This window comes from Gastrolobium bilobum, unplaced genomic scaffold (genome assembly GCF_033153095.1).
Source record: "Gastrolobium bilobum isolate Gb01-03AN ecotype WA unplaced genomic scaffold, APGP_CSIRO_Gbil_v1 utg31780, whole genome shotgun sequence".
Taxonomy (NCBI): domain Eukaryota; kingdom Viridiplantae; phylum Streptophyta; class Magnoliopsida; order Fabales; family Fabaceae; genus Gastrolobium; species Gastrolobium bilobum.
The window spans coordinates 20,104-33,207 of NW_026899588.1; the positions used below are offsets into that span (position 1 = coordinate 20,104).

Sequence of the window (13,104 nt, forward strand, 5' to 3'; positions counted from 1 at the left end):
TGATCCTTATATAAAATAACCCAATTTAAAAATTAAAAAAAAATTAGATAAATGAAAAAAAATTATTTTGGAAAAAGTTTTTTTTTATTTAACTTGTTTATTCTTCATATTATATTAGGTTCGAACACTTGTCGAATCTTATTAAACGAAATAATTCTCTCAAAAAATATAATTTTTTCACTTCCCAAACTCAAACTAAAGACATCTAGTTAAGGGGTTTAGACACCCTAAACCCTAAACTTTCCCGTGCCATATATGATTAGTTGGGGATTTAGCTCCTATCGTGTAAAAAAATAGTTTTATGGTCATATTATTTAATTACAATTACTTATTTTTACAATTAATGATGAGATAAAAAAAAATATATAATTTTTATATGACTGATTATGATTAATTAATTACATGATCACTTAGGATCACTTTTGCACGTGAGATAAAGAGGAGGTTGGAGTTTCCTTAGTATTCTACGAGTGGTGTTTGGTAGAAGATTTATTTTAAGATTGATGGGAAAGTGTAAGTGGATATTAGAAAATATCACGTTTGGTTTAGGTTTTTGAAAAAAATACTAGGCAAATAGGATAGATGAAGAAATGAGTTTTGTGTTAATTTTTGGATGAAATTCACTGTTACAGATGCCACTTGAGATGTGGTATTTTGAGATAACTGAGAAAGTGAAAAAATAGGTGCGAAATTTCTCCGGAACATAGATTTTGCAAATTTAAATAAATTTCCCTAGTAATATTTCAGTCAACCAAACAACTTTTTTTACATTTTTCTACCAAACTCACTTTTCAACTATTTCCCTAATAATTATATTTTCTAGTATTTAAAAAATTTCTCCTGAACCAAACATGTCTCGCAGTGCTTGAAACGTGTTCTAATGAACCTCAATCTAGTCGAGACTCGGTTGTCGTTTTAGTTTGTGGGGGTGTCTTTGGCTTTGGCACTAAGAGAGTGAGAAAATGATGGAAAAGAGCAAAATTTTGGTGATTGGGGCGACGGGAAATCTGGGTTATCATTTAGCGGAAGCAAGCCTCAAGTTTTGTCACCCAACATTTGCTCTTTTTAGAGAGACTGCTTTTTCTGACCCAATCAAAGCCCACAAGCTTCACTCCCTTTCTCATGCTGGAGCTACCCTTCTCAAAGTCTACCTCTCTCTCTATCATCTTCATTTTGCCATTTTTTGTTTTGATTTTTCTGGATTTGATCTTATTCTGAATTTTTGTTTGAATTCTTATGCTCTCAGGGTTCGCTCCAAGACGAAGCCAGCATTGTTGAGGCTGTAAAGTTAGTAGATGTGGTAATTTGTGCTGTTTCAGCTAAACAGACTCTTGATCAAAAGCTTCTTATCCGAGTTATCAAACAAACTGGCTCTATCAAGGTCATCCATCAACCTCTTGCCATAGAATTTTTTTTTTTTTTTTTTATCTATTTTGATTTCTTGCCTTATGGATTAAACTCATTATTGAGAAGAAATTAGAAGTGAGTTTGGTAAATGTCAAATGGGAATGAGCTTGTACGGGCTCCAAAATCCATGGAGCTCAAAAATAGATTATTTAGCAACTGTGCTTTCCTGAAGCATGAACCCTTTAAAATGTTGATATTTAGGCCTTGTTGATTGAAAGAAAAATGTATGTTCTGCAGGAATTTGTTTTTGGGAAGGATGATCGTTTATGCCTTAGGGACTATAATTGATAGGTTCTGCAATTTCTAATGCTATTGCAATCTTACTTTTTTCTTTTCATTAAGATATATGTTTCCAGAGTTCTCAATATACATGTGTGAATTAGTGAAGCATCTGTTCCTTGCATTATTGAACTGTTAAATGTGTTCACTAATCCGTTGTTAGTTGTGCACTTCAGAGGTTCATCCCATCTGAATTTGGATCAGATCCTACCAAGGTTAAAGTATCTGAACTTGATGATGGCTACAATTTTTATGCACCCAAAGTTGAAATTAGGAGACTAATGGAAGCTGAAGGCATTCCATATACTTGCATTTCCTGCAATTTCTTTATGAGGGTTTTGCTTCCTTCTCTTGCTCAACCAGGCTTAAAAGCTCCTCCTAGGGACAAGGTCACCATATTTGGTGATGGGAATACAAAAGGTCTGCTTAATCAAGACCATTGTGATTTGAGTGATATTCTTTTACTTGGTGCTTATTTATGGAATGGTTTCATTGCAGCTGTCTTTATGAATGAAAGTGATGTTGCAGCCTTTACTATCAATGCAGTTGATGACCCCCGGACGTTAAATAAAGTGTTGTACTTGAGACCCCCAGGAAACGTTTATTCTTTGAATGAGCTGGTTGAGATGTGGGAGACTAAGATTAAGAAGAATCTTGAGAAATTGAATGTCTCGGAAGAAGAGTTGCTCAAGAAAATCAAAGGTATCATAGTAGTAGTATAAACAAAACATCTATCCATTCACTATGTTGTTGCTTCTTGTCAATTAAGACTTTAAGAGACATGAAAAATTTATCATACATTAAGGGAAACTGACTGATAGATATGAAGTCTCTTTTCCTAAATATATGCATCCATAAAGAAAATGCAAGAGGAAAATTCTGATGAACGTCTGTAATTTTTTTGACATTGCAGGAACTGCTTTCCCTGCCAACTTCCAGATGCTTTTTATATATTCTGCTTTTATAAAAGGAGATCACACTTACTTTGATATTGAGTCATCCTCTGCTGTGAATGGTACAGAACTGTATCCACATCTGAAATACACCACAATCAGTGAATTCTTAGACACCCTAGTTTAGGATTTGTTTGGAAATGTTGTGAAAAAGTGCCACGCACATATTTACTTATAAATTTCCATGTTATATTTCTAAACACAGCTTAAGAATGTGTAACTGAAATTAATAATGCCTATTCGTTGCTTGCCTGCTTTGCTATTGCCTTACCCTGAAATTGGCAAGGTGTGAATGGCACAAAATTCAGCACTAAACTCACGGTGTACGTGGGGCAGGATAAGGAATTCACAGCCATTGAATCTCATTGAACAGGTACATTGGAGGGCAAGGTTTCTACCATACTCCGGCGTCCTTTTTCTTTTTTTAAAAAAAGAAAGAACTTAGAATTTTCAAGCAAGAAAGTAAAATTATAACATGAGGCTTCAATAGAAATGCCGCAAAATTATAATAGCTTTATTCACAAGGGGTTATATTGATAAAAAAAAAACTCTTACAAACTACACTAAGTATAACTAGTCAGACTTTAATCAATAGTGTATGACCAGTCAGACTTAATGTAGTTTGTAAATTTGAAAAAAAAAAGTTCGTCAATATAACTTTTCCCTTATTCATATATGTTTTGAGAACATCACTAAACACTGCTACTCCGTGGTTTTTTATTTGGACAGTGAATTTTTACAATACTGGACATTTTACAACTAGGCCTTTTGTATCTCAACGAATTGATTTTGACTTTTGCATACCATTTTTATACTAGTTAATGATATACAAATTTTTTAAGCAATAGATATTATTTGTTTAACAATCTTGTAATAATTCCAGTTTAGTTTATTAATCTAACTATATGCATTGTTAATCAAAATTTTGTTCATCGTTAATTGATATAAACTGGTGTAAATAAAATGGTGTGCAAGCATCATTTTTCTTAATGAACTCATTCATAGTGGTGTATTTGATATCAGGCTAGAGCTCTGAAGCTTCTACACCAAATGAGGGCTCAATTTCATAGTTGATGTGATCTCACTTCATATACTCAACGTGACAAATTGACAAGTCCCATATTAATGGGAAATGAGGACTCTGCAAGAACAAGAAATAACTTGCAAGTGCAGCTTGGGTACATATTTAGAAGTCCCATGCCTAGAATTTCAAGTTCCCCAATAACTTAATTTATGGAAGTGAAAGAAACATTCATATTACATTACTAAAATCTAACCAGTCAAAATTCTTATCTTGAATATCTACAATATTTATTGCTCCCTAAACTTGAATTTTCTTCAAAACTTGCTTCTCTGTAATATAGACTCTTTCAAGAGTCTTACCAATCTTCTTAAGGTTGTTGCCTTGTTGGAGGATATTCATCAACTGCTTTGATGGTAAAAATAGCAACACCCTCTTCCTTGTTAAAAACAACTGTTAATAAAGCCAAAGTTATTAGGAAGATGTGTGATATATAAATTTATAATCTTTGGTGCGAAACTATATTTTTTACCTTTGGGGTTTCCATCACCAAGGACAATATCTGAAATTTATTGTCATTTTTTTATTCAAAGCATTCTACAATGTGTAATTTATTCAAAGTTTTTTTTTTTTGATCATTTATATTTTTTACCTTTGGGGTTTCCATCACCAAGGACAATATCTGAAATTTATTATCATTTTTTTATTCAAAGCATTTTACAATGTGTAATTTATTCAAAGTTTTTTTTTTTTTTTTGTGTGTGATCATTTTGAAATTTGAATACTCAAATTTTACAATCTACTAAATATCTTCTGGATATCTGAGTATGTATGCATTTAATACAATCATATAATTTTCTTAATTTAGCCGGTGCAATTTGTCAATACCGTATGTCATAGTTGTTATACTGATTGTTATTTTTGCAATCTGCGCATGTGTCCTTTACTCAGTATTTTTTATTTGCTGACTTTGAAATTTGGATATTCAAAGTATGACATTCTACCTAGTGAAAATTTGTTCGGTACATGTACCTAGTTAGTAGCTTCTTATCCAAATATAGGCATATGTAATTAATAATATGTAAAGATCTTACATAATGTTTAATGGTTAATGAATAATATTAAGTATTTTAATGAATAAACGGGGACAAAGAATGAGTAAAAAACTAAGATTATATCACTTGGCATATAAGTAAGAGTTTCCCATGGATTGTGTCACTTACCTAAAAAAAACCTTGAGTTTCGCGAGAGAGGAGGTGTGAGACTCAAATCCGTTGATCCCTACAAAATTTGAAGACCCGAAACGACAATATATTTCAATTATATACCAAATTGATACATTTAAAGATCAAAAACCCCGACGTGGTCAACGAGCCTACACTTAGCACATTCCTCCTTTTGCATGATGAAGATGATCCGTTTTTGAGCTAACAAATAACATATATGACATCATGGTAACCCAGTCCTTGTTCAATATATAAAGTTGAGCCTCGACTAAGTCCAACCCAACATGAATAGCTAGGGCCATATTGGGTCACCAAGCCCTGAGCAGTGGAGCACCCTATACCTAAGAAGAATTAATGAGACACAGACTTGGAAGCTAAAGTTGATCATAGCTTTTAGAATTTACTATTGTTTTATGCCTCCTGCAAAGGAATCTTTTATACCTTGGAACTGCACAACAGTGCAACATGTGAGTGAAAGGGTAGAGGGAAGTTTTCACATAAAGCTGAAGTGGGGCCAATGAAAGGGAAATCCGATATCATCTCTCACAATCCACAGAAACAAAGAGAATCAACAGGATCTTGGCTGTGGATGAGACAGGTCCACCAATCTCACCATTATATATGGCTTGAAAGTGAAGGGAAACCTGAGGCTCTTGTAACTCTAAGATAAAATAACAAGATATCCCATACCTCCCTTCATAACCTTAAGTGGTCCCTAACTAACCATCAATGCAACCTAACACTGAAAAGCTCCTTTCATCCCTAGTAAGACATGAATCTATGCCGAATATAGTTGTGTCTTTTTAATAATATGAAAGGTATATTAAAGTACCCCAATGAATTATGATTAAGCTAGCGAAGTATCATTCAGGGTTAGAATTAAACCTCCTTTATTATCATGGGGGAAGATTTGGAAGAAAAAAAACAGGATTTTACTTGTTAGTGCAATCTATATCTATTGGCCAACATTGTAGAATGAAAAACTTTGATGAATTTATTATGTAATGAACTTTTTGCATGGGGAGGTGCCGAGGTCATTTTGGTGGTGTTGTATCAAGTGAGTAGAAACCGGAGAAACTGGAACATCATTGAACTATCAAAACCTGGAAACTTTGATAATGAGATTTGAGTTTTTGGTTCCCGTGAGTCCACGACCCCAAAGTGTGAGCAATTGAAGAACTCCACTGAACAACATTAAACATCTTTTCGTTTTCGTGTGTGACTGTTCTTTGTCCATGTAATTCTAGACATTTCAAGCACAAGGATGACCATCTATCCTTTTAACCACAGATATGAGTTTAAATGTCCTTTTTGATTGAACTAAATCATAATTCATTGGGGGTACTTCAGAGACAGAAAAACCATTCTAATTAATTGAAGAAGTTGAAATGTCTGCCCATCACCTTCTTCTCTCCATGTGTTAAGGGATCTGTATTCACCACACTCTGGAATATCACTGTCTCAATCAGCATACTGTTATTCTGTCCCTAAAGGCAGCTTTGTCTTGAGAAGGTCCACTATCAGGCTCATGGCCACTGTCTCTCTCACGCATGTTCAGTGTTGCTTTTCTTCTTCATCCAGTTAACTAAATGGTTAAGGTAACTTAGAGGTATCTATTTAAGTATTAGTTTCACTGTTTTGTAATCATGTATCTGCTCACCTGTATATGAACTTGCACGAATTGTTCTGGTTAGAAAGACCGGCTAGATACGTTACAGAAGTATAATATAAAATTGTTAATGTAGAAATTATTTATATCTTTAAATTTTGGGTTTGATTTTTTTCATTTGCTAAAAGATAAAATTATCTCCTACACACATGTGGAGACTCATGTGAGATTAGGGTTGGCAAAATGGATCAACCTGACCCAACCTGAAAAAAACGAGCAGGGTTAGGGTTGGCTCGAAAAAAAAAAAAACGAGCCAGAAAACTCAACCCGACCCGAATGAGAGTTGGCTTGCGGGTTGGCTCAAAAATATGACTCGTGGGATTACTTGCAAATATGGCTCGTGGGTTGGCTTAAAAATTGGCTAGCGAGTTGGCTCAAAAATGGCTCGCAGGTTAGCTCATTTTTAGCCTATTTAAATGAACTTGTAGTATCAATGCATCAACTATGTGATTTCCATCAGCTTAAACAATACAACTGTCTTAAAGAATATTTTATAAAAAAAGCAAAATACAAAGTTACAAAATGAGAAGTAAAAGCAAAATGTTTTAGTTTTGAATCTTCTTCACAATAAATTTGCACTAACATCGAGAAACAATCAGAATCACTTGCTACCAAGTGGGTAAGATATTTGAACCAAACAGAGTCAACAGAGCCTAACAATATAAAAATGGCAGCGATGTGCAAAAATTAGGGACTTAGGTTTAGAGAAGGAAGAAATATGATGACAACATGCGTGAATTTTGTCCATTTTTGTATACTATATTTTGTATTTTTTATTAAAAAAAAATACACCCACGAGCTGGCCCATTTGACCCGCGAGTTGGCTCGTGTTTTTTGTGCTGGCTCGGGTCAGGTTGACAGCTTATTTTTGTCAACCCAACTCGGCTCATTTTTTACGGGTTGGCTCATTTTTGCCAATCCTATGTGAGATCATGTGAAGATAAGAGGAAAAAAAAATATAAATTCTACGTACTTTTATATGTGTATAAGAGATAAAATTATCTCTTATAACATGAGAGTCATTAAACACTTAAATTTTTTGAAGAATTGATTGCGTAATATAATATAAAAGTTGGTGATTAAGTGGAAAAGAGTTCGGTCCACCAAATTTATTTGAAAAGTATAATACAAAATTATTAATGTAATGTTAATTTAACATCTTGAACCTTTAAATAAGATGATTATTTAATATGTGGAATGTTAGATCAGGTGATCTGCAAAAAATCAACGAAGCTCAATGGCTGTGGATATTAAGGAATGAAATGCCAAATGAAAGTAATAATAATAATAATAATAATAATAATAATAATAAGTGGCCGTACAGAAAATAATAATTATAAATGAAAGTTTTGAGAGAAAATAAGATAACACCAATTGATGAGAAGATGAAGAAATCTCGTCGAGTGTGTTTTAATCAAGTAAAAATTAAAATAGAATAAAACTAGTAGAAACACTAATTATAAAATTGAATAAATGGAAAATAATGTAAATGAATGCTAAGAACAAATTTTTAAAAATACATTACCCTTGATGTTTATTTCTAAAGTTTTAATTTTGAGAGATTCTAATGATATCAATAATTAATTCATGCAACCGATTTGATAAAATAGTAAAGCTTTAGTGTTGTTACTCTAAAATAAGATGTCATCACTCAATAATGACAGCTCAGTTGATGCAATGAAATGGAGTGAATAGAAAAGAATCTCGGTTCGATTTTTTACTAATCTCATAGTCGGCTCAAATAGTCAAAATTTATAAAAATATTTAAAAAAATTTATTTGTCTCAAAGAAATAATTATGGTTGATATCCAAAAGAATAATAATAATAAGATGTCATCCTAATTATTTTTTCCTTTTTATTTTATTTTTAGCCCTCCGCTAATCCCACAAGCCATTTAAGGACTAAGGTCTTAGGTCACTCCCAATATGACATTCGTGGGGATTAAACTGAAATTCTACTCTACCCACTCAATTTTATTGCACCAACTAGAATTATTTTTTCCTTTTAGGAGTGGGCCTAATAATCTACAACATCAAATTTAAAAAGACACATAAATTTAATTTCTTAAGATTTTGAATTCACATATTATCTCAAACTTATTTACTGTGATTTATTATTTTGGCTCTTTAATATAAGTCATCTTGCGTTATGGTTCAACCACCCCCTCCCATAATAGACTTAGAATGATGACACCCTAAACATTATTTGCACAACCTTGACACAAGAGTGTAAATATTCTTTTTAGGTAAAGTATTTATTATTATTACTATTTCCATTATTCTTAAGTAGAATATTTCCTTTGCATCCAGCTAATGTTACTTTTATTTTACCAAAAATCATATATGGAGAGGGGAGGGGGTAAAAAAGAAAAGCAGAGGAAGTTGCCATCAACGCCCTTATGTACATCGGATTAGGTGCCTGGTCACGTATCCGCTCATCGTTATCAACCTTTATTTTTTATTGGCTACAAAGTGCTTTCAATGTGCAAAAGGAGGTAACTGAAGTTAACAGGTATTAATATGATCTTATTTATACTCCGGAGCAGTATACAACCAAATATGTTATGTACTTGAAAAGAAAAAGAATCTTTGATAAGAGACATTCGGAGTGAGCCCCATCCAACAAATGAAAATAAAAGATCTACATCTCCATCTTTAGATTTCTAGCTTCAACTAGACCTGCAGAGATACAGAACAACACATTTAGAATTTCAACTGCTTTCAAAAGTGCTAAATAAGGGTGATTGTGGAATGGCCAACTAGTCTTGAAGAAAACAATTGACCCAGGGCCTCATCATCTAAATTGCCAAAGAATTTAAAAGATACAATTAACTTAACCAAATATAATTAATTTCATACATCGAAAATTAATTTTGTAATGTATTACAAACAACTTAGTTATATACAGCAATTAGTACTGATCTTTTCATGATACATGCCCGTAATTAGGGGTGTTAATGGATCGAACCGAGTCGAGCTTTGATCTTAAAAGACTAAGCATGTGTTTAAATGTATTAGTCTAACCAAGCCTGTTATCTGTTATAAATATAATTATCGACATGTGGCCTAGTTTATTTACAAAAAATAAAAATCTGGTTTAGTCTGTTAGCTTGTTTAAAAATAAATAATATAACAAAAATTTATCCAAACAGAATATAGCATCAACAACACTAATAATTCCATAAATATTTATAAATTCAATGTATATCCAAACAGCATAATATAGAACAAAATTATTCAAAAATTTCTTTAACTAATAAAATAGTGTGAAATGGATTGAAGAAAAAGAGAGAGTTATTACAATGTATATTAGGCCGAGTTTTTAAATCAGAGCATGAGACTTTTTTATTAAACGAACTTTTATACAAATTCAAGCCTGATGCGAATAATTAATTTTATAAATATAAGTTGAGGCCTTCACCGGTTCGTTTTAGAACCCCCAAATGTAATGCATCGAGTCAAGCTGCCAAAAAAATCATTACTTTCTCTTTCTATGAGAGAAAGTAATGGAAAAGAGAGGAGGAAGCAGATAAAAGACAACTGGCTGTATAGTCACTGAATGGTTAACACTGTATAGTTCCTTTTTAAAAAAAAAGTATTCATTTTGATGAAAAAGGACTTATCAATATCTGTGGAGCTCTCATGTCTCTATCATCTACGAAAATCCAATCTGCTTTGGTTCTACTTTCTTTCTACTTCTAGGACATCATATCAGGCCAAGGAAAAAAGTGATTTGACAAGTCAAAAAATTGTAGCTACCTGTAAATGGCTGAGAAGGAAAAGATGTTGTTGGCCCTTGATCAAAAGTCACATTGTAAAGGTTTTGGAAATCACCTTCCCAAGTTGAGGAGGGTAAAATTTGCTGCAGTGCACGTAATTAAGATCAATTAGAGAATACTAATTATTAAAACAAGAACACTAGGGGACAAATGCAAAGAGGGGTAACCTACATTGAAACAGGATGAGTCAAGAAATGTTTCGGGCAAAGATACAGGAACATTAATGTTTCTTCGAAACCCCATATCCGGAGTGCTTGTCCCCATATTATTTATTAATCCACCACAACATGAAACAAGTTGTTGTGCTGAATTAAACTGGAGATAAGATGGGTTAGTAGTCATGTCTGATTGCATCCCTATGGATGGAAAACTTTGAGCACAAGCAGGAAAAACCTGCGTGATCAAATATATAAGAGTGTGTCAGAAACAGAAGCGTTTATACGAGTTCTAAATATTCTTGTTCATTGAGTGTGTAATTGAGCTAAAAGAAATGTTGAAGTCATTGCACTTACCTCTTTGGCAAACAGTTCATCAATGTTGATGTCAAGTCTTGGGTTTACAGCAGCTAATTTCATTGACAAGAACTGCTTGCGGGGATAATACATAGTAAGTCACGTGAGCTAGGATTGTTATTAAAATTGAAACCATATAAAACTTCATACTTAAATTTCCTAAGAAGTGGGTCTAAATCTTACCTCAACTTGTCGTTGAAGAGACTGAACATAGTTAATGATTTCATCAAGCATTCCAGCTTTTCCTGCAACTTTGTTGCAACCAGGTACTAAATCTTGCAAATACTTCATTCTCTCACTAATTTTTTCCCTTCTAACCTGCACGAAAAACAGAACGTGTACATTGAACTCACAGCATTGAAACTTGCAGCAGATAAAATGCTCCTAAAGAAAAACAAAAACAAAAACAACAAAATATTTGTTGATTTCTACTCACTCTTTCGGCTAAGCTATGACTATCAGTGGCTTGACCACGACGTGCTCGGACATGAATGTATTCAAGCTTTTGATTTTGAACCTCAGACCCTTTTGAATTTTCCTTTGAAGTATCTGCAGAAGTTTCTCTGTTGTTTCTATTTGTGTTACACTTGGTATTCTTGTTGCTTGTTTGTTCCGTGATTTTGGATTCCCCTTCGTCAGCACTTACTTTGATTCCCTTGTCCTTGTTATCACTCTCTGCAACAACCTAAACAAAATCAACAAAAACTCTCACCGTTAGTTTAACCAACACACACTATACAAATTTCCACACTACTATACTAACACTACAACGATAGTGCCACAGTGTAGAAAGCGAAACTTACACACCTTGGAATTCTGAGCCTTATCAGCTTTCCTCTTCTTGAAGTTTTCTTTACATGGCGAGCTTACCATCTTCTCCGTCTCTGAAACCAAGTCTCTGCCACGTGGACTTGCAGATTTCACGTCAAACGCAGAAGAAGGTACTAACCCAGAAGAAGAAGAAGACCCGAATCCCAATTCGGGCCACCCATTTTCAAAACCCGGGTCGGGCTTCATTGAGTGAGCTACGACCTCAGCAAGCGCGGAATCACAACCCATCATGACCAAGCCATGAGGATTCTGAACTTGCATTGAAGAAGAGAAGATACCGTTAAACTCAGCGTGTTCTTGTTGCCACTTCCTCTTCGCCCTTTGTCTTTCCAACACTGTCATGTCCGAACAGCTCCCTCCTAGATTCCCCGAAGTGTTGAGACAGTGCAACATGCTGTTGTTAGTTATTCTTTATTCGGATTAGGCAGTGCCCTGTTCTTGAAACAGAGTAAGTACCACGCAAGGTGTGTGGAAAACCAAAAAAGAAAGAAAGTAAAAGGCAACTACTTTAGGACGAGAACGAAGTAGGGTCAATAACCCAACACAGGGAAGGTCTCGTGAGGTGAAGGTACAATGTTGCTAACGTTCGCTCTTCTGAGATGGAGTGAGAGAAGGAGAGGAAGGAGAAAGAGTGAAATGTTGCTGTTAATGTGTGATGAAGAAGAGAGGTTTGGTATAAATAAAGGAAGAAAATAAATTTATTTAATTATTTTTGAGAAATGATATAATAAATAAATAAAAAGAATAAATGAAATGGCCGGAGGATGCCGGAATGTGTGAAGAAGTGACCGGAATTATTAGGAGAGAGAAAGAGAGAGAGAGAGGAGTGAATGGGGCAGAGAGCCAACCGATGTATCCATAACCAACGCTGTGGGTTTTGGGCCCCACTGATATGACTGCCACGTGGGCGTGTCCTAACACTCAAAAGGCAATTCATTTTTTTTTTCTTATGCATATTTTGGCACCAGATGTCAAAATAAATTATGTATGAAATACTTGATTAATATTTATTATGTAGACACATAAAAGTATGTGAGGTTTAAGTAAGATCATATGAAGAGAAAGAGAAAAAAGAAAATATAGATCACACTCTTTTATTATTTATTATGATATGACAAATATTAATCTCATGAAATAATAATGAATAATGTGATAAAAATGTGTGAATTAAACTATTAAAATTAAAATTTACATATACAACATTGAAAAAAACAAATATATGCATTTCTACCCAAAAATACTTCCATACCCCGTTAAAAAAATAATTTTTAAGAAATTAAATCATACTCTAAAATTAAAACATATATGTATATATATAATTAAATCCTTAAATTATACACATAACTTATATAACAAATATTTTAATATGTTACGTTATTAAATATTGACATGGGAGCGAGAGCATTGTCATCGGGTTTTTCTGGGCC

At 33.6% G+C, this 13,104-nt stretch overlaps 2 protein-coding genes across 5 annotated transcripts; one reads left to right on the forward strand and one right to left on the reverse strand.

Annotated features, from left to right (window-relative positions):
* The first annotated feature begins 891 nt into the window (after window positions 1-891).
* Window positions 892-3,999, forward strand: LOC133291724 (probable pinoresinol-lariciresinol reductase 3). Of its 3 annotated transcripts, none has more exons than XM_061490030.1 (7): window positions 892-1,145; window positions 1,247-1,381; window positions 1,863-2,106; window positions 2,185-2,388; window positions 2,600-2,701; window positions 2,926-3,012; window positions 3,663-3,999. In XM_061490030.1, exons 1-6 carry the CDS (start codon window positions 963-965, stop codon window positions 3,006-3,008), a joined length of 951 nt encoding a protein of 316 aa, XP_061346014.1. In that variant the 5' UTR covers window positions 892-962; the 3' UTR covers window positions 3,009-3,012; window positions 3,663-3,999. The 3 variants fall into 3 exon arrangements, with proteins under 3 accessions (XP_061346014.1, XP_061346013.1, XP_061346015.1); XM_061490029.1 differs by having other exon boundaries at window positions 2,948-3,012; window positions 3,663-3,998; XM_061490031.1 differs by lacking the exons at window positions 2,926-3,012; window positions 3,663-3,999 and having other exon boundaries at window positions 2,600-2,900.
* A 5,071-nt stretch (window positions 4,000-9,070) lies between these two features.
* On the reverse strand, window positions 9,071-12,235 carry LOC133291723 (transcription factor bHLH63-like). 2 transcript variants are annotated; one of them, XM_061490028.1, is made up of 7 exons: window positions 11,654-12,235; window positions 11,283-11,531; window positions 11,030-11,164; window positions 10,847-10,918; window positions 10,506-10,727; window positions 10,315-10,417; window positions 9,071-9,234 (listed from the first exon to the last, which is right to left on the reverse strand). In XM_061490028.1, the coding sequence occupies exons 1-7, from the start codon at window positions 12,068-12,070 to the stop codon at window positions 9,197-9,199; spliced, it is 1,236 nt and encodes a 411-aa protein (XP_061346012.1). In that variant the 5' UTR covers window positions 12,071-12,235; the 3' UTR covers window positions 9,071-9,196. The 2 variants fall into 2 exon arrangements, with proteins under 2 accessions (XP_061346012.1, XP_061346010.1); XM_061490026.1 differs by lacking the exon at window positions 9,071-9,234 and having other exon boundaries at window positions 10,159-10,417.
* Between the last annotated feature and the right edge of the window lie 869 nt (window positions 12,236-13,104).